Source organism: Marmota flaviventris, chromosome 14 (genome assembly GCF_047511675.1).
Source record: "Marmota flaviventris isolate mMarFla1 chromosome 14, mMarFla1.hap1, whole genome shotgun sequence".
NCBI lineage: Eukaryota > Metazoa > Chordata > Mammalia > Rodentia > Sciuridae > Marmota > Marmota flaviventris.
In genome coordinates, this window is record NC_092511.1 from 77,569,721 (window position 1) to 77,588,271 (window position 18,551).

Here is an 18,551-nt window from a genome sequence, read left to right on the forward strand (position 1 = left end):
GGCTGCGTCTTACTACTTCTTATATTCTCAGTTCCTGGTATGTGAGGATTGCTGTGCTTACTAAATAACCTAAATGATCATCAGGTGAACAAGACGGGTTACACAGTGGCACAGATGAGCCCTTTCTCTGAGGCCCGAGTGCCCAGGGCTGCCTGTGTTGTCAGGAATTACCTTTCCCCAGTTTCTGAGATGATCCTCAGGCACTGGTGAAAGGAGAAGGGAGAAAAGAGACCCCCCGTCCTCTGCTGTGGGCTCCTCCCCACTGGCCCTGGGCCTACGGGAGGTGGGCAGAGAACGGCACAATCCCTGTCGCCACAGGGTGCGTACGTTTGGAGGCGAGTGGTGGGTTTCACTAGGTGGGAGGACAACAGGGCCTTTTAGGGGTCTTGCTGCCTTCATGCACTTGTGAAGCTCCTAACTTGCTCTAGCAGTTTTTAAAATGCTGTTGGATCAGACCAGTTGGAGTTCCTAATCCTGTCCTGCAGAGAGTCTGAGACGCAGGGAGTTCCTGCTTTTAAACTCAGCCCCACGGGCTGTGCAGTGGCCCAGGAGTCACCGAGTAGAGCCACCCTGTTATCCCTGGAATGCTGGGCATTGGTGTGACCAAGGGCTCTTGCTGCTGGGGACACCTGCCCCTGAAGGGCTGGGTTTGTAGTAGGCAGAAGCACCAGAGGGCCACTGGCATGCTCCCGACACAAGCATGCTCCCAAGCAAGCCTAGAGTTCTGTGTTTGCTTGACTCTTCCTGCCAGGAAGTTGGGGTTGTTGGCATTCAGTGGACAGGAGTCTCATTTCCTCTCTCTCCAGCCACTGCGTCAGCCAGCCCCAGTTTTACTCCTAAGTGAATTTGTCTGACCTTACACCAATTTTACCTTCACCCAAGAATCTACCAGCGGGCGCCCAAAGATTCAGGCATGATGAAGAGGGCACTTCCTGGGCGTCTGTGTCTCCCTGCAAGTCACCTGCTAATTAAGAAGGGAAAGCAGTAGCTGGACTAGGAGAAGCATGGCCCCTTTAACTCCCCATCAGACCAGGTGTCCCTGAGGTGGGGACGCTCAGCAGACGTGCCTGGACAGCGCTGCGGAAGGCATGGCCTCTCTCTGGCCTCATCCAGCCAGGAGGGCCCACCTCAAGTCAAACCACGGGAGCAGCAGCGGACAGCCCAGCTGGGAGACTGTCCATGAGTAGGTGGCCTGCACTCTGCAGAAGGACAGAGTCAGACAGATAAAGGAATGGCCTCAGACATGACAGTGAGTGTCACGTGTGGCCCTTGACTGCATCCCGGAGCAGGAAGAACCTCCCTTGGCAGTTTTGTTCTAAGGCCGTCAGTGGAGCTAGTGGAAAAGTCTGGAGGAGCTTTCTGCTAGATTCCAGCGTCAGATCCACCATCGTTTCCTGACTTCTGTCACTGTGCTGTGGTGGTCTAAGGAATGTCCTTTTTTTAGGAAATATGGAATACTTAGGGTAGCTATCACTGTGTTGTCCCCTCACTTTTAAGTGGCTCAGTGATGGGTGTTTTTCACACTGAAGGAGCTGCAGAGCTGGTGGTGGACAGTTGGGCTGAGGCTGGACGAGACTTCTTCATTCTCTTTGTGTAGGTTTTAGTAAATGAAATCATTTCACAAGGGAGTTTACAAGCTAGGTGCCCGCCAGGTCCCAGTGCTGCACATCCCCTGGGAGGGACCACTCCTGGTCATAGCCAGCTTCCTTTCCCACATCGTCCAGCTCCCTTGACTTGTGCTTTGCCTCTTCTGGCCTTGGCAGGGCTTGGGCAGAAACCACCAATCTGGTGGCTTCACAAGGCCTGCAGGTTCTTCTTCCGGCCTGCTGCGGCCCCATGCCATTGCCCAGCACCTGGCCTCTGACGAGACCTGCCCTGTCCTGGAAAGAGACTTCCCATGCAGGCACTGAAGCACGGTGGAGGTGTTTATTCACAGAGGTCAAGCCTCCTCTGAGGCTAGCATTTGCTGGTAAAGGGTGGCCTGTCCCTGGCCTGATTTCCGGTATATGCTTAGGCTTGTTCTGCCTGGGGACAGGTGCTTTTCCAGCCCCTGCTCTATAACGCAGTGTGGGCAGGCGTCTCTGCTTTTGGCTGGGCTCTCCTGTGGAGACGGTGGCAGGGGTTCAGGGAGGACATCTGGCTGGGCCTGGTAGGTTTTTAGGTGGGTCTGCTTATCGCAGTCTGCAGGGCTCCAGTGATACTGACCAGCCCCAGGGAGCAGCTGCGGCACCAGTGCGGGCGTGGCCTCTGCTCCTCTGTCCTTCCTGTCCTCCCACCCTGGCTCCTGCCCCCCTCACTGTGTTCTCACTCCCGTCTCCCCCTCCTCCCATCCCCCCACTCCCATCTCCCCCCCACTTCCGTCCCCCGTCCTGTTTCCCCTCTCCCATCTCCCCCCGACACTCCTGTCCCCCGTACTCTTGCCCCCCAACTCCTGTCTCCCCCCACTCTCATCCCCCCTCCTGTCTCCCCCCGTCTCCCCCACTCCCACCCCCCCACTCCTTCCCCATCTTCTTGGGTGCCCTCTTCCTCTTCCACGGGGGCCTGAAGTGCTGGTGCCTGTGGGACGGGCGAGCTTTCCTCTTTCTGTGGAACAGTTGGTGAGTGAGAATCTGCCATTTGAGTGGGGCCAGGATGGTAGAAGTGTCTCTTCCAACACTGCTTTTCACAGATTAGCAAACATCCTCTAGGGTTGAGTGACTTGGCCGCTATGAAATCGCCCACAGTTGAGCATTTGATCTCTTCTTTTGTTCTTAAGGGGAAAAAAAAAATCAAACAGCGGCAGCTGCTGCTTCTCCCCAAGGTGGTGGGCAGTTGGGGGATTGGCTCTCCTGCCCTTCCCACCACAGGCCCAACCCGTGGGTCTTGATTGAAAAGGGGCCTGAGCCCTGTTCTCCACGAGCCGGTACTGGTGGGACCCGTGTAGACACTCAGGAGTCTGGGCCTCCCGCTGGCCTCAGCAGATGGGGTGCTTTGGTCAGCTTCCTGTGGGCACCCGGTGGCAGGCTGTGGTGCCAGCATCGGCTCACATATGCCACAGGTACTTTTTGGACACCTTTTCCACAGTGGGCATGGCTTTAGGTGCCGAGTTAGTCTAGTGAACAAAATGGACAGTCTCTGCCCCTGGGAAGCATGTATTCAAGGGACAGCAGTGCCCAGTAGTGAGTGCTAAGGAGCAATGGCTGCTGGCTCTCTGCAGAGGGCCCTAGAGGAGGACAGGCTTGTGCAGACACCAGGACGGATGGTGGGGGACGTCTCTGGAGGGCAGAGGCCTGCTGTGGGTGTGTGCCAGAGTGGAGCAGGGAAGAGAAAGTGAGAGGGTGAGGAGGCGAGGGGGCCCTGAGGGCCCCTGAGGAGAGAGCTGTCCATCGCAGAGCACGGTGGCTCTGTGGGTCAGGAAGAGAGCCACGTGGGGTCGCTGGGCCAGTTCTAGTATGTGGGACATTTGTGTTTCCAGGGGCTCGGAACCTCTCCCCTTCGCGCTTGATAGTGGTGATGGGGTCCCAGTCAGAGGAGCACCAGTTGGATAAAAGGCCTCAGTCGGTGAAGCACTAGCATTTTGGTGGATGGTCACAGTGAGCTCCGTGGGGACTACTGTGATGGCATCACGGCGGGCTCCTGTGGACTGTGGTCATGGTGTCACGACAGGCTCAGGGTGGACTGTGTATCTGGACAGCAGCACCTTCACTCTCCATGCAGAGGACTCACCCTGACCACTCTGCCCAGTGTGTGGGAGAACTTGGACACCTGTGGGCTGAAGCCTGTTGCTGACCACTTGCTTTGTCCCTGGGGAGAGCTAGCTGGGGAACAGGCTTCTCAGTGCTGCCCATCCCTGGCTGGAGGGACCCTGCTTACCCATGCCCGCTGGGTGTCCTTGCCTGGCCCTGCCAGCTAGGAGTGGGCCTGGGGATCTGCCCACTTGCCAGCACCCTGCAGTGGTCTTGTGCATGGTAGGGTAGGACAGACCCTGCCAGGGATGGTGGCGGATGCGTCTATAACTGAGACTGACCCAGGTTTCCTGGGCAGTGGTGGGTCAGGTCTCGGCACCTCCTCTGTGGTTTTGATCTCCTGTGTGATTTCACACTCCTGAGAGTCCAGTGAGATGCTGCCACCCAGTGGAAAAGGGGAAGGGTTGGAATAGTAGCCTGGGCCTACCTTGGTGGTGGGCTAAGGCTGCCAGAGGCACTCTGCTGGGGTCCTGGGTGCCCAGGAGTGAGCCTGGGTCTCCGTCCACCACAGGCCTGCTGCTGGGGCCCCACCTGGCTCAGGGCGTGGACTTGGGCCTGGCCTTGGGCCTGGCCGTGGCCGTGCGGTTGGCTCGCATGCCCCCAGCAGGTGAGGACAAGACCACACGTGTGATGAATCAGGATTCTCTAGATGGTGAAAGGCAAACAGACCTCAGGAAGGTTAGATACCGAGACTCAAAACCCTGATCTCAACCCTCCATCTCAGTCTTGCTGTGCACAGTCACCCATTGACTTTAAAGTAGGACAATGTTGAAATTTTAATGTACATGCTGATGTTCTCAGTGGTCAGGGCTGGGTGATCTTGTCCCCAGGAAACATTTGTGGTGTCTGGAGACGTTTTTGGTTGACACCACTAAAGGGTAGGTGGGGAACGAGGGGTGCTGCTGGCATCTTGTGGGTGGAGGCCAGGGGTGGACAGCCCCCACCTCGCAGAACTGCCCGGCCTGAGTGTCGGGAGCCCCGTGGTGCAGAAGCCCTGCAGGAGGGCCTCTGGGGTCCTGGGAGTAAGCCCCGTTGCTATGTGTTAGGATTCTTGGTGAGCAGTCATAGGAGAGTTCTGATGACACCAGTTGGCACGTTGCCAGCGCAGTGGAGGATGGAAACCTGCCTGCTCAGGGCGAGCTATCCCTGGACTCCTCAGAAGTGCGTGTGAAGGGCTGGCAGGCCTGGGGCCAGGCCCCACGTGGGCAGGCACACTGCTGCTGTTCAGGTGCATGTGTGTGGCTCACATGTGATGCTGTGGGACGCGTGTAGGTGCAGAATGGTTCTATGGTAAAGCAGGTGGGTGCCTCCATTGTCTCATGTGGTTGCTTTTGGGGACAGCAACAGCTGCGACCTTCTCAGAAGGCCCTGCCTCGGCAGCAGCATCAACCCTGAGATCTCTGGGCTTCTCACCCTCAGCCTCTACCTGCATCTCCCCACTTCCTCCCACCCACGCTAACCCCTGTTCCACTCTTGTGTCTTGAGCTCTTTAAATTCCACATAAAGGCAAGCTCATGCAGCCTTTGTCTGTCTGTCTGTCCGTCCAGCTTACTTCACGTGGTGCCCTGTTCTCCACGTCTGCCCTTGTTGTGGCAAATGGCAGGATCACTGTCCCTGTCCCACCAAGCAGCCTGTCCTCTGGGGCAGGAGTGGACCTGGGCCCCAGGCTGCTTTCATGCTGGTGCCCTCAGGGAGGCATCTGCTGGCAGCAGCCACACCCTGGGCACAGCTTCTCTCACGCCCTTCCTCCGTGTCCTCTCTTGGCCGTAGGTCTCCTGAGAGTAGGGATCAGTCCATCACCTTGTCTCTGCGTCCTTACAGAGCACAGAGCACGGCACAGAGCCTCGTGGAACTTAGAGACCAGCCCCTGTGTGAGTCAGCGGGGCACTGAGTGGCCGTGTAATGGGGGAACTTCAGAGTGTCCTCACAGTCACAGGTCTTCTTGGTCTCCCTCCTCAGCCCCTTTGGGGTGGCTTTCCCAGAGCAGGGCTCATGGGCGCTTCCCTCCTGCTCTTGGGACCTTAGCTCTCTGGGTAGCCATGGCCCACCCTTCCATGTGGCCTTCCTCTGGCTGAGCAGACTTGCTGTGAGCCCCCTCCCTCCTGCCCTCTGGGCCGGCTCTGCAGCTGGGCAGCCGTGGTACTGATGACCAGAGAAACCTAGGTGGATGCAGTTGGGATCTCCAGGCAGGTGCCCTCTCTTCCCATCTCCCTTTATTCCTATCTGGAAGGGGGGAGCAGAGAGGTCGGCCTCAGATTGATGCTGGAGGAGCCGAAGAAGGCAGGGTTTGGGGACACTCAGACATAGCGGAGCCGCCTGGTCTGTGGCGTGGCCCAGGACCTTCGCAGTCAGGTGTCTGGTGTGCAGCCAGCACAGCCCCTGGCTGACACCTCAGCTCTTGGCCAGTCAAGGCAGCCCGGGGTTCCTGCTGTCCCTGCCTTGTTGACCTGGAGGCTGCAGGTGTTGGAGACTCCTGCATGTCTTCCTCTGCCTCTCTCCTGCCCTCTTGCCTGTGTGGTCCCACCCCCAGCCCTGCCAGAGCTGCAGCCAGAAGCCTTCTCTCACTGGGAGCTGCCCCCCAGGACTGCCCTGTGCTGCCCTGTGATACTGGAGCTGTCCCCGCTCACCTTCCCAGACGGCCCGCCCCAGCCCAGCACAGCTCTGCTCGCTCTCAGCGTGTCCTGGCCTTCCTGTTACTCAGCCACACCCCCCTGATCTTCCCCAGACGTGGGTGCACAGGCAGGGCGTGGGGTGGACGTGGAGTGGACGGCACAGGCCGAGCGCTCAGTCCTGCTGCTCTCCCAGGTGTCTGTCGCCAGGCCGGGTGCCCCCACAGTGCAGGGAGCAGGTGTTCTGGGACTCAGTGGGGTTGTGTACAGGGGAGTCCCTCCCAGCAGAGGCTCTGCCCGCTGCTACTGTGCAAGCACCATCCAGTCCTGTCGTTCCTGCTCGTCAGTATTCATCGTTAACTTGTGAAAGGTCGGTGGTCCACAGAGACGTGTGCCGTGTGCTCACCGGGGCCGCGAGGGGCCGTTTCCTCATCAGATCTGCAGGCTCCTGAAGACCCCGTGTGTCTGTGGATGGAGTAGACAAGACTTCCCTGCACAAAAGTGGCTGGTGCAGCCGTGACTTGGGGGCTGTCGCCCTGGTGGCCCGAGGAGAGAGTTAGAGTGATGTGCCAGGGCCCAGCACTTAGAGAGGGGGAGGAGAGCAGGAAAACCAGCCCACTGTCCCTGTCAGCAGAAGTCCTGGGGCAGCGCCCGCAGCCTGAAACTGAGGATTTACTCATTGTGGACACCCAGTCCCTGCCTGTCGCAGGGGACCACAGCAGTGTGCACAGCAAAGACCCTACTGCAGGAATAGGCATGGGGGGCAGAGACAGATCCTATCATGAAGTGGGGACAAGTGTCTCCCAGGAGTGTTAGGAAGACAGTAAACCTGGGGCGGCCACGTTCCTGTTAGTCTAGCCCAGGCACTTTCCTCTTATGAAAATTAACTGAGTTGACTCCTGCTGTTAATTAAATTGACAGAAAGATGGATGGGGCTGTGTGCACTCATGGCCTTGGCCAAGGGGTGGCTTTGGAGTGCGGACATGTGTGTGACAGCTCCTGCCCCAGCTGGCCCCGTGATGCAGTCCATGTCGGGCCGCCGTGCAAGCCCTCTGCAGGGAGGGCCCATCGTTCTCTGTTGGCCAGCGCTTTGGAAGCCCAGGAGGCTTTGCAGAAGAGGGTGGGCCATCTCTGCTGCCCAGCAGGCTGGACTTGCTGGACAGCACTTTTTTATCTTTAGATGTATGTTTTCCAGCTCAGCAGACACATGATCCTTTCTTAATGAAGCTCTCTCTGAAATCCAGGAACTCGGTTCCTGCTTCTCCACTCCTGAGATGCTGTCCCTGACATTCTGGAGGTGCTCCAGGGTTCTGAAAGGCATTTTGTTTGGGTGATTTTTGTATCTCCTGATAGCGTGGCATCAGTGATAGCTTAATGATTCTCCCCCCAAATGAAAACGTTTTAATCTTCTAGGAATGAAGATAGGAACGAGCGGGATTCAGTAGTAGCATTGAGAGGAAAAGGTGAGGTGTGCTCCCCGCTCCTCGTACCCCTGTGCCTGCTGTGAACCAGCATCCTGGTCATAGTCCTCGGCTCAGAAGCTCGGCTCTATGTGCGCTGGCTGTGGGTAACAGGTCCCCACGTTTGGCTGCACTGCGCCAGCTAACCATGGGTTACGCTGTCTGATGCCATGCCTTGGGTGTCCTAAGTGCTCAAGGGAGAATTTGGTAGATTCTTCAGCAGAGGGGTCCTATTAGGTCTTAGGCGCTGTATTTCAAAACTACTCAAACAGAATGACAGTCTAGAATTGGTAACTCTTGCTTCTTAGACTTGGAGTTGAGATTGTTTTTAGTGAGGAAAAAGAAATACTTGAGTGTTCATTTAGTTTCAGATTAAAAGGTTTTTCCCCAAAAGAAAATGGCAAAACCCTAATGGGGAAAATAAAGAGAGTTATGAGACATACTTTGAGTGTATTTACTCTTTATTGGGTCTAATGGTTAATTTGAATTGTCAACTTGATTGGATCTAGAGATGCCAGGGATTAAGTGGCTTCTGAGTGTGTCATTGAGGGTGTGTCTAGGAATGATTGGCATGTGGAATAGCCAACTGAAATGGAGACTCTTCCTGAGTGTGGGCAGCACTGACCAATAGGATGGTGGCTTGGATGGAACAAAAGTTGGGAGAAGGGAGCAGCAGCAGATGCAAGCTTCATTCTTCCTGAAGGGGCTCTTCATTGCTGCTGCCATCATCTGAGGGTATCAGACTCTCACTTCTTCACTTGTCCAAAGTGGACTCTGCCAGTGATTCTCCAGAAGACTTGGGTCTCAGGCCAGGACAGCACCATTGATCCCTATTGGGGCTTCAGTCTCTTGGACTGCGCAGCTCCTGGTTCCTCCATCTCTCCAGCTGCAGATGGCCATGTGGACAGTCCAGCTTCTGGTCATATAAGCCCACCTAATAAGTCCCCTTTTATAACCATACTTCCCCTGATTCTGTTCCCCTGGAGAGCCCTGACTAATACAGACCTTGGTACTGGACTGGCTCTGGAGAAGCAGAATTGTAAGGATGGTTTTCCTTAGTTGGTTCTGTGGGTTCTGGAGTTGGTCTGAATTGTTCAGACCTAAAGTTACTGAAGTCTCTCCTCCTGGTACCATGGAGAGCGCTGATAATCCATGGTGTGAACTGTTGAAAGAGATTTGTAAAGTAAATACATTGGATGCTCCCAATTTGCCACTTGTAAAAAGTGAGGCATTTAGTGACTAAACGTCATACCTTTGAACAGTTCTGGAAAACTAAGAGATATGATGACGTTGGTTGGCGCTCCTGGCTTCCCTGGACAAAGTCACAAAGGAGAACCGTGAGCTCAACAAGTCAGTTTCTCAGCTGAAGTCGCGCATGACTGATCTGAAAGCTGCTCAGTGTGTTCTGAAGGAGACTCTTCCCTCTTGTCATCACAGGGCTGAGGTTGCTGAAAACCAGACACAGACTCTAATCCTGCAATTGGTGAATTAAAACAGAACTTTAACTCTCAGCCTCAGGAGGTGTCTTTGGTCAAAGTGAGGGCGCTGCTTTGGAAAGAAGGGATCCTGCAAATTGGGATGGTGACTTATGGGAGGAGCCTGAAGGCGCGGGTCATTGAACTCCCAATTCTGATGAGCTTATTTGGCCAGAAGTTGTTGAGTCTCCACCCTTAGCCAGGTCAGTCACTCCTACCCCACCCCTGTGGCACTGGCTTCTCCACCCTCCCTGGAGGGAACTAATCCTGCTTTGCTTATGGAAACAGTAAAAACCTTCTTTGATCCAGTTGCTCAGCAGGAAAATGCTGATGCTTCTCAGGACCCAGCCTCACCACCCCTTTTGCCTGAGGCCTATAACTAGAGCCCAGTCTAAGCAGCCCCTAGAGGTGAGGTACAGAGTGTGACCAGCAGGAGCTCGGCTCCACTCCAAGGAACTTCTTGAGTTTTCTAATTCATACAAGCAGAGGTCCTGTGAACATGTGTGGGAATGGATTTTAAGGGTGTGGGATAATAGCGGAAGGATCATCAACTTGGATCAAACTGAGTTTATTGCTATTGGCCCATTAAGCAGAGATTCTAGGTTTAATGTACTAGCCCACAGTGCTAAAAAGGGTACTAATAGTTTGGCTGGTTGGCTGAAATATGGGTCCAAAGATGGCCCACTGTAAATGAGCTGGAAATCCATGACATTCTTTGGTTTACTGTTGATGAGGGAATTCAGAGTCTCAGAGAGAGAATGCTGGAGTGGGTTTGTCCCATGCAACCTTCTCCTCCATTCTTGGGGTATCTGCGCTTCACCAGAACTGTAAGAAACAAATTTGGGAGGGGAGCCCCAGCATCCCTGAAGGGCTCTGTCATTGCTCTTTGCGTGCCAGGCCTTACTGTGGGAGCTGCCGTCAATCAATTGGAAGACTTCAATGCGATGGGCATGATTGGATCTCGGGGAGGAAGAGGCCAAGGGGCAGCCCTCACTTGCCAAAGACAGCGTGGTTCATAGTTACCATAATGGACAACAAAGGGGAAGAAATGGACACAATATCCTGACTTCTGTAGATCTCTGGCATTGACTACTTAATCAAGAAGCCAAATAGATGGAAACCCACCACATTCTTACTTGACTTATATAAGCAGAAAAACTCCAGGGCTAACGTCCAACAGTCTGCCCCAGATCATAAGAGCAGAGAATCACGACCTCTCAACCACTTCCCGGATTTGAGTCAATCTACTGATCCGGAACCCCTTGAATGAAGGGAAGGCCAGGTCCTCTTGAGGAAGGACCTTGGTACAGTACCACAAATCTTTCCTGTTAATCTGTCTCCCATCCCTCCCTAAAGGGTCCTAAGGCCTTTTACTAGGAAGACTGTGCACTAGGGAAAAGACAGTGATCACACCTTTCGGGGACTACTAGACACAGGCTCTGAATTGACATTGATTCCTGGAGATCCGAAACGTTCTTGTGGCCCTCCAGTAAAAGTAGGGGCTTATGGAGGTCAGGTAATCAATGGCGTTTTGGCCAAGGTCCGACTCATAGTGGGTCCAGGGGACCCCAAAACTCATCCGGTGGTTATTTCCCCAGTCCAGGAATGTACAGTAGGAATAGATGTGCTTAGCCCTTGGCAAACTCCCACACTGGTTCTCTAACCTGTGGAGTGAGGGTTGTTACCTTGGGCAAGGCTAAATGGAGCCTCTGGAGTTGCCTATACCTGGGGAAATAGTGAATCAACAGCAATATCGCATCCCAGGGATTGCAGAGCTTAGTGCCACCACCAAGGACTTGAAGGGTGCAGGGGTGGTGATTCCCACAACACCCCACTTAACTCTCATCTTTGGCCTGTGAAGAAGACAGATGGGTCTTGGAGAAGGACAGTTGATTGTCATAAGCTTAATCAGGTGGTGACCCCAACTGCAGCAGCTGTACCAGATGTGGTTTCTTTGCTTGAGCAGATAATGCATCTCCTGGTACCTGGTATGCGGCTACTGATTTGGCACATACCTTTTTCTGCATCAAGGTGCATAAGGACCACCAGAGACAATTCCCCTTCAGCTGGCCAGGCCAGCAGCCCTTCACAGTCCCTCCTCAGGCGTGTCTCTGTTCCCAGCACTATGTCACAGCTTAGTTTGCAGAGACCTTGAGCGTCTTTCTCTTCCACAAGGGATTACACTGTCCATTATACCGATGACATTGTGTTGACTGGGCCAACTGAGCAGGAGGTAGCAACCCCTTTGAACTTGCTAGTGAAGCATTTGTATATCAGAGGGTGAGAAACTAATCCCACTAAAATTCAAGGCCTTTGAGTAAAGTTTATAGCAGTCCAATGATATGGGGCTGTTGAGATATTCCTTCCAGGTGAAGGAGAAGTTGTGGCATCTGGCCCCTCCTACAAAGAAAGAAGCACCAGGCCTGGGGGGCCTGTTTGAACTTCGAAGTCAGCACATTCCTCACTTGGGTGTGTCACTTAGGCCCATCAAGCGAGTGACTGGCAAAGCTTCTTGCTTTGAGTGGGGTCCAGAACAGAAGGCTCTGCAGCAGGTCCAGGCTGCTGGGCAGGCTGCTCTGCCACTCGTGCATGTGACCCAGCAGACCCAATGGTCCTTGAGGTGTCAGTGGCAGATAGGGACGCTGTCTGAAGCCTTTGGCAGGCCCCCATTAGCGAATCACCGAGGAGGCCATTGGGTTTTGGAGCAAGGCCCTGCCATCATTTGCAGACAGCTACTCTCCCTTTGAGAAACAGTGCAACTTGGCCTTCTACTGGGCCTTAGTGGGAACTGAACACCTGACCTTGGGCCACCAGGTTACTATGTGACCTGAGCTGCCCATTATGAGCTGGGTGGTATCAGACCCACCAAGCCATGAAGTCGGACATGTGCAGCAGTACTCCATCACCAAGTGGAGGTGGTACCTACGCCATTGAGCACAGGAGGGACCTGAAGGCACAAGCAGGCTGCATGAAGAAGTGGCCAACTGTCCATGGCTCCTGCTCCTGCTGCAGTACCTTCTGTCCCTCAGAATGAACCTGTGTCTTCATGGGATGAACCTTATGCTCAATTGACAGAGGAAGGGAAGACTGGGGCTTGGTTCAGGGATGGTTCTGCACAATACCCAGGTACCACCCGGTAGTGGACAGCTGTGGCACTGCTGCCCCTTTCTGGAACAGCCCAGAAGGACACTAGTGAAAGGAAACCTTCACAATGGGCAGAACTTCGGGCAGATGTGGTAGCATCTGGCTGGGCATTTTACCTGGAAGGAAAATGGCCAGATGTGTGATTAAACACTAGCTCATGGGCCACAGCCAAGGGGTTGGCTAGCTGGTCAGGGAAGTGGAAAGAACATAATTGGAGAATTGGTGACAAGGACATTTGGGGGAAGAAGTATGTGGGTAGACCTGTCTGAACGGGCAAAGGATGTGAAGATATTTGGGTCTCATGTGAATGTCCACCAAATGTGACGTCAGCAGAGGAGGATTTTAATAATCAGGTAGACGGTATGACCCAATCTGTGGACAGCAGTCCACCTCTTTCCCCAGCCACCCCTGCAATGAACAGTGGTCATGGTTGCAGGGATGGCAGTTATGCATGTGCTTAGCAGCATGGACATACACTCACCAAGGCTGATTTGGCTACAGCCACGGCCCGTTTGCCAGCAGCAGAGACCAACGCTAAGCCCCCTAGTGGCATGATTCCCCAGGGAAATCAGCCAGCAACCGAGGCAGGTTGAATATAGTGGACTGCTTCCATCACAGAAGGGGCAGCGGTTTGTCCTTACCAAAATAACACTTATTTTGGCTATGGATTTGCCTTCCTTGCACATAGTGCTTCAGCCCAAACCACCATCCATGGACTTTCAGAATGCCTTATCCATCGCCATGGGATTCCACACAGCATTGCTTCAGACCGAGGAACTCACTTCATGGCCAAAGAAGTGCGGTAGTGGGGTCAGGCTCATGGGATTCACTGTCTTACCGCGTTCTGCTCCATCCTGAAGCAGCTGGTTTGGTAGAACATTGGAATGGACTCTTGAAGATGCCGTTACAGTGCCAGCTAGGTGGCAATACAGTGCAGGGCAGGGACAAAGAACTTCAGAAGGCTATCTATACTCTGAATCAGCATCCACTCTATGGTATTGTCTCTCCTATTGGTAGAATTCACGGGTCCAGGAATGAATTCATGGATGGAGATGGAAATGGTACCTCTCACCATCACCCCTAAGGACCCACTAGGAAAGTTTGTGCTTCCTGTCCCTGCAAGATTATGCTCTGCAGCCTGGAAGTCTTAGTTCCAGAAGGAGGAATGCTTCTGCCTGAAGATGCAACAGTGATTTCATTAAACTGGAAGTTAAGCCCCCACCCCCACCCCCACCCCCACATGACACTGAGTCAGCAGGTTAAGGAGGGAGTCACGGTGCTGGTGGAGTACCAAGGGGACATTGTCTGTCACTCCACAATGGAGGTAAAGAAGCACACTCCTGGAGTGCAGGAGATCCCTTAGGGCGTCTCCTGGTACTGTTGTTAAGGTCCAGGGGAAACCACAAGGACCCAATCCAGGCAAGGTGACAAAAGTCTCAGACCCTTCAGGAATGAAGGTGTGGGTCCCACCTCCAGGGAAAGAGCCAAGACCTGCTGAGATACTTGCTGAAGGTCCAGGGAATACACAGCAGGTGGTAGAAGGTAGTTATAAATACCAGCTGTGGCCATGTGGACAGTTACAGAAACGAGGATTGTAATTGCCACTGATGACTCTTCCCTGTTCCATTAAGAATATGTTCAGGTGTACTTACACATACATTAAGAGGAAATGTTATTACTCTCCTGTTATTCATCATGTAATGTAATACTGTAATGACTTAACATCAGTAATGTTTTGTTTTTTCTATTCTGGAGAAAGAACTAGTGTATTCAGTTATAGGAAGGATAATTATGTTAGGCAGAATTAACACCTGGCTATTGTGTTTACTTGGAGATTAAGTATGATATAAAGAATCATACTTGGATATCAGATTGAAAAGGGGTGGACTTGTAACAGTTAATTTGAATTGCCGATTTGATTGGATTAAGAGATGCCAGGGATTGAGAGGATTATGGATGTGTCTTTAAGGTTGTATCTAGGAATGATTGGCATGTGGAATAGCCAACTGAAATGGAGACCCTCCCTAAGCTTGGGCAGCATCAACCTATAGGATGGGAGCTTGGATGGAATAAAAATTGGAAGAACAAGGAAGCAGCAGCAGATGCAAGCTCGGTTCTTTTTGAATGTTTTCTTTTGTTTTTAAAATAGTTTTTAGTTGTTGATGTACCTTTGTTTTCTATTTATTTATATGTGGTGCTGAGGATCTCACACATGCTAGGCAATGCTCTGTCATGGAGCCCCAGCCCGAATGGGTTATTACTGCTGCTGTGATTGTCTGAGGATATCAAACTCGGGCTTCTTCACTCTTCCAAAGCGAACTCTGACAGTGGTCCCCAGAAGTCTTCCCTCTCAGGCTAGGGCAGCATCGTGGATACTCTTGTTCTGGAGCTTCAGCCTCTTGGACTGCGTAGCTACTGGTTCTCCCATCCTGCAGACAGCCATGTGGACTGTCCAGCTCTGGTCACATAAATCAATCTAATAAGTCCCGTTTTATGATCATACTTAGGTGATGGCAAGATTACAATCAATCACTGAGTTGATCTCAAAGCAGGAGATGGAAACTTTCTTCACCAGCCCGTGGTCTGGATCCACCAGCTGATGGGCCAAGGGGCAGGCTCCAAGTCTACACCCTTCCACCAGCTCCCAGGGTTAAAGCCACCTTTATAGTCCAAACCACATTAATCATAAACGGCTGTTGCTGTGATTCAAAATCATAAACAAACATCACAAGATCTAAAATCATAAGCAGAAGGGGAAGTAGGTCAAAATAACCCTAGTTGAGCACAAGTTAAAGAATGGTTACTAACATCTAGATAATCTTTCTCTGATAGGGTCTCACTAAGTTGCTGAGACTGGCCTCAAACTTGCGATCCTCCTGCCTCAGCATCCTGGGTCCCTGAGATAATAGGTATATGCTACCACATATGTCTGAAAGGTCACAAATAAAAAATAAAAAGGTCTGGGGATGTAGTGAGACCCTGTCTCAAGATGGAAAATGGAGGGGCAGGAGGCTGGGGCTCAGTGGTAGAGTACCCTGAACTCATGCCCAAGTACTGAGGTAAAAAGAGTAAATGTTAACATTTTGGAATAATCGTAAATTCACACGATACCTCGGGGTGCCTCCGTGCCTTTCCTAGTCCCCCACAGTGGTGCCTACGAGGCTCCTGTCATAGCTGGGAGGCTACATGGGCACAAGACAGGGAACATCTTCATCACTACAGCCCCCGACACCCCAATGTGTCCCCACCCTCCAGCCCCAGACACCCCCCACGTGTCCCTACCCTGCAGCCCTAGACACCCTGATGCGTCCCCACCCCGCAGTCCTAGACACCCTGATGCGTCCCCACCCGCAGCCCAGATGCCCCGATGCATCCCCATCCCCCAGCCCCAGATGCCCCACTGCATCCCCACCCCCAGACACCCTGATGTGTCCCCACCCCACAGCCCCAGACACCCCAACACGTTCCCACCCCCCAGCCACCCCACCACATCCCCACCCCGCAGCCCTAGATGCCCTGATGTGTTCCCACCCCACAGCCCCAGACACCCCGCCGCATCCCCACCCCCCAGTCCCAGACGCCCTGATGCATTCCACCCCCCAGCCCCCGACACCCCGACGATCCCCACCCGCAGCTCCAGACACCCCGATGTGTCCCCACCCCCCAGCCCCAGACGCCCCGTCGTGCCCTCACCCCTGGGCCCCAGCTGCCTTTACACATCCCCCCCATGCATCCCCAGACACCTCATGCATAGCCCCAGCTCCCCATGCATCCCTACCTCCCAGCCCCCCCATGCATCCCCAGACACCCCAACACGTCCCCAGCCCCAGACACCCAGTCGTGTTCCCTCCCATGCATCCCTCCCCAGCCTCAGACACCCGATGCATCCCCAGCCCCCAGCCCCAGACATCTCGATGTGTCCCCCCCAGCCCCAGACTCCCTGATATTTCCCCAGCCCCAGAAGCCCCGACATGTCCCCACCACATGCCCCCCCCAGCCCCAGACGCCCCCGCGGGTCCTCACTCTTCAGGGCTGTCATTCTGGAGCTCAGGAATCATGGCCTGCAGCCCTGCTGTCACTACCAACTCCCTCTACTTAGGCCCAGGTGGCACTTTCCCCAGTTTGTCCCCTCACTGCCAGCCCAGCTCACATACCCTGTGCCCTCTCCTGCAGCAATGCCCAGTGAGTGCGACTCTCTGAAGCCCAGGAGTGACGGTTCAAGGACCCCCCTGCAATGGTACAGCGGTGCCCAGAGCAGGATGCGGAGACCCAGCCTGCTGCTGAGAGACATCATCAAGTGAGTGCCCACCCAGGGCCGGCCAAGGCATCCAGAGGGGAAATGGAGCATATAAGAGAGGCCTCGGGCGCTCAGCATGCAGGACCCTGGGGGCCAGGGAGAGGGACACCCAGATCCCAAGGCTTGAAACTCAGAAGACAGCACAGGGACTCCACAGGTCCCCCAGCCTGCTCCCCATGTCCCCTCCACCCTTCAGGACCACCGTGCTGCCGGGTTCTTGTGAGTGCGTGTGTGTCTGTGTGTGTTCTCTCCTGTATGTCTGTGTGTGCTCTCTCCTGTGTGTCTGTGCTCTCTCCTGTGTGTCTGTGTGTCTGTGTTATCCCCTGTGTGTCTGTGTGTTCTGTCCTGTTCCCACACAGCAGTAGCAGGATCCTGGTCATTCACGGTCTTTAGTCTCAGGGAAGAATTCAGATCTGTGCCCAGGTGTCCAAGGAAGCCTGAAATGAGAGAGAGGACCCTGACTGCCCGGTGGGCTGAGCAGCTGGGGGTAGGGCACTTGCCCGTGTGCCTGGGGCTGGCTCCACTCCCAGCACCGAGAACCAGACCAAAACCCTGCCCGCCACGCCTCCCGCCTGCGCCCAGCTCTGCCACCGTGGCACCTGCAGAGGGCGCATGCTGGGTGCTTTGCTCTAAGCTGCCCCTCGCCTAGCGCAGGGACCATCCCCTGTGGCCCGGCCCCCTCCTTCCCCGTCAGACGTGGGTCATGGAAAGCTGTAGTACTTAAACCTTAAACCGGTGTGGGTGGTCTTACCTTTAGTTCATCAGGGCCCTGGGGAGCTCATGAAAAATGAGACCCCTAGAACCTAGACCCAGCTCTTCCTCCAGACCTCTGTGAGTATGTGTGTGTGTGTGTGTGTGTGTGCATGTGCGTGTGTGTGTGGACATGACAGTGTGGATGCTCACATCTCTGAAAACAGTTTTTGGGTGGTCCTAGGGAGATATCCGGTGCTGTCTCCCTCCAGTCAGCCTCATTTCCTGGTAGAACTTTCTAGAAGTATTATGAGTAGGTTGTTCTTTCGTGTTCCTATTTTTGGAAGGACTGACAGTATTTTAAAGAAGCCAAAACCCGGAAGCTCAGATTCTGTGGCCCTGACCCAGAGGGTGCTTCTGCCCAGTCTCTGATCTGCACTGTGGCCTAGGTTTTATCAAGGTCCCTGGATGGCTGCGTGACCATCTGGCTTTGAGGAAAGTGGCACCCTCCACGAGCTGCGTGGGGGTCGGCGTCACTGCCTGCCTGGTTCTTCCAGGTGCTCATTGCTGGTGTTGGGAGTGTGGCTCCTTTACATCCTCAAGTTGAGCTACACCTCGGAGGAGTGCGGCGGCCGGAAGATGCAGTACGTGGACCCTGAACGCATGAAGGTGAGCTGCCATCCCTGGGTGATGGACGTTGGATGCAGGAATCCACCCAGATGCCTCCCCACAGGCCCTGCTGCCTGCGAGCTGCCCAGCTGCCCCTCACCGCGCCACAGAGTGGGGGTGGGGGGTCCACTAGTGTGCCAGCGCGGGGGCCGCTAGCATGGTACTCCCCACCCGTTCTGAGCAGAGGGGAACACGCGCCAGGGTAGCTCTCGTTCCTCTGGTGGTCTCTTCCGTTCTCATGAGGTCCTGTGTTGGGTTCTCTCTCCATCCACTTTTCTAGCAGGTAATGGATTGACGGTTCAGCTCAGATCCCTCTGGCCATGGACAAGGTTGGATTAGCAGGCCTGGGGCCTGCCTGTGGGAAGAGGCGCCTCACTAGGGGGCACGTTAGGGACGGTGGCTGACACGCCGGGCTGTGTGGCTCTCTCCCGAGACCATCACTGCCTTCCGCCGGGGAGGCCAGACCTGGAGGGCTGAGTTAC

General features: G+C 54.3%; 1 protein-coding gene across 3 annotated transcripts in view; it reads left to right on the forward strand.

Moving 5' to 3' along the window:
* Window positions 1–18,551, forward strand: part of St3gal5 (ST3 beta-galactoside alpha-2,3-sialyltransferase 5) — a 36,208-nt gene that overhangs the window by 6,181 nt on the left and 11,476 nt on the right. For 2 of the 3 annotated variants that reach the window (XM_027948864.2, XM_027948867.2), the window contains exons 2-3: window positions 16,587–16,710; window positions 17,958–18,069. In XM_027948864.2, the coding sequence (XP_027804665.2) occupies window positions 16,587–16,710; window positions 17,958–18,069 (236 nt within the window). Of the gene's footprint in view, window positions 1–15,245; window positions 15,323–16,586; window positions 16,711–17,957; window positions 18,070–18,551 lie in introns of all 3 variants that reach the window. The other variant, XM_071601802.1, reaches the window with a different exon arrangement.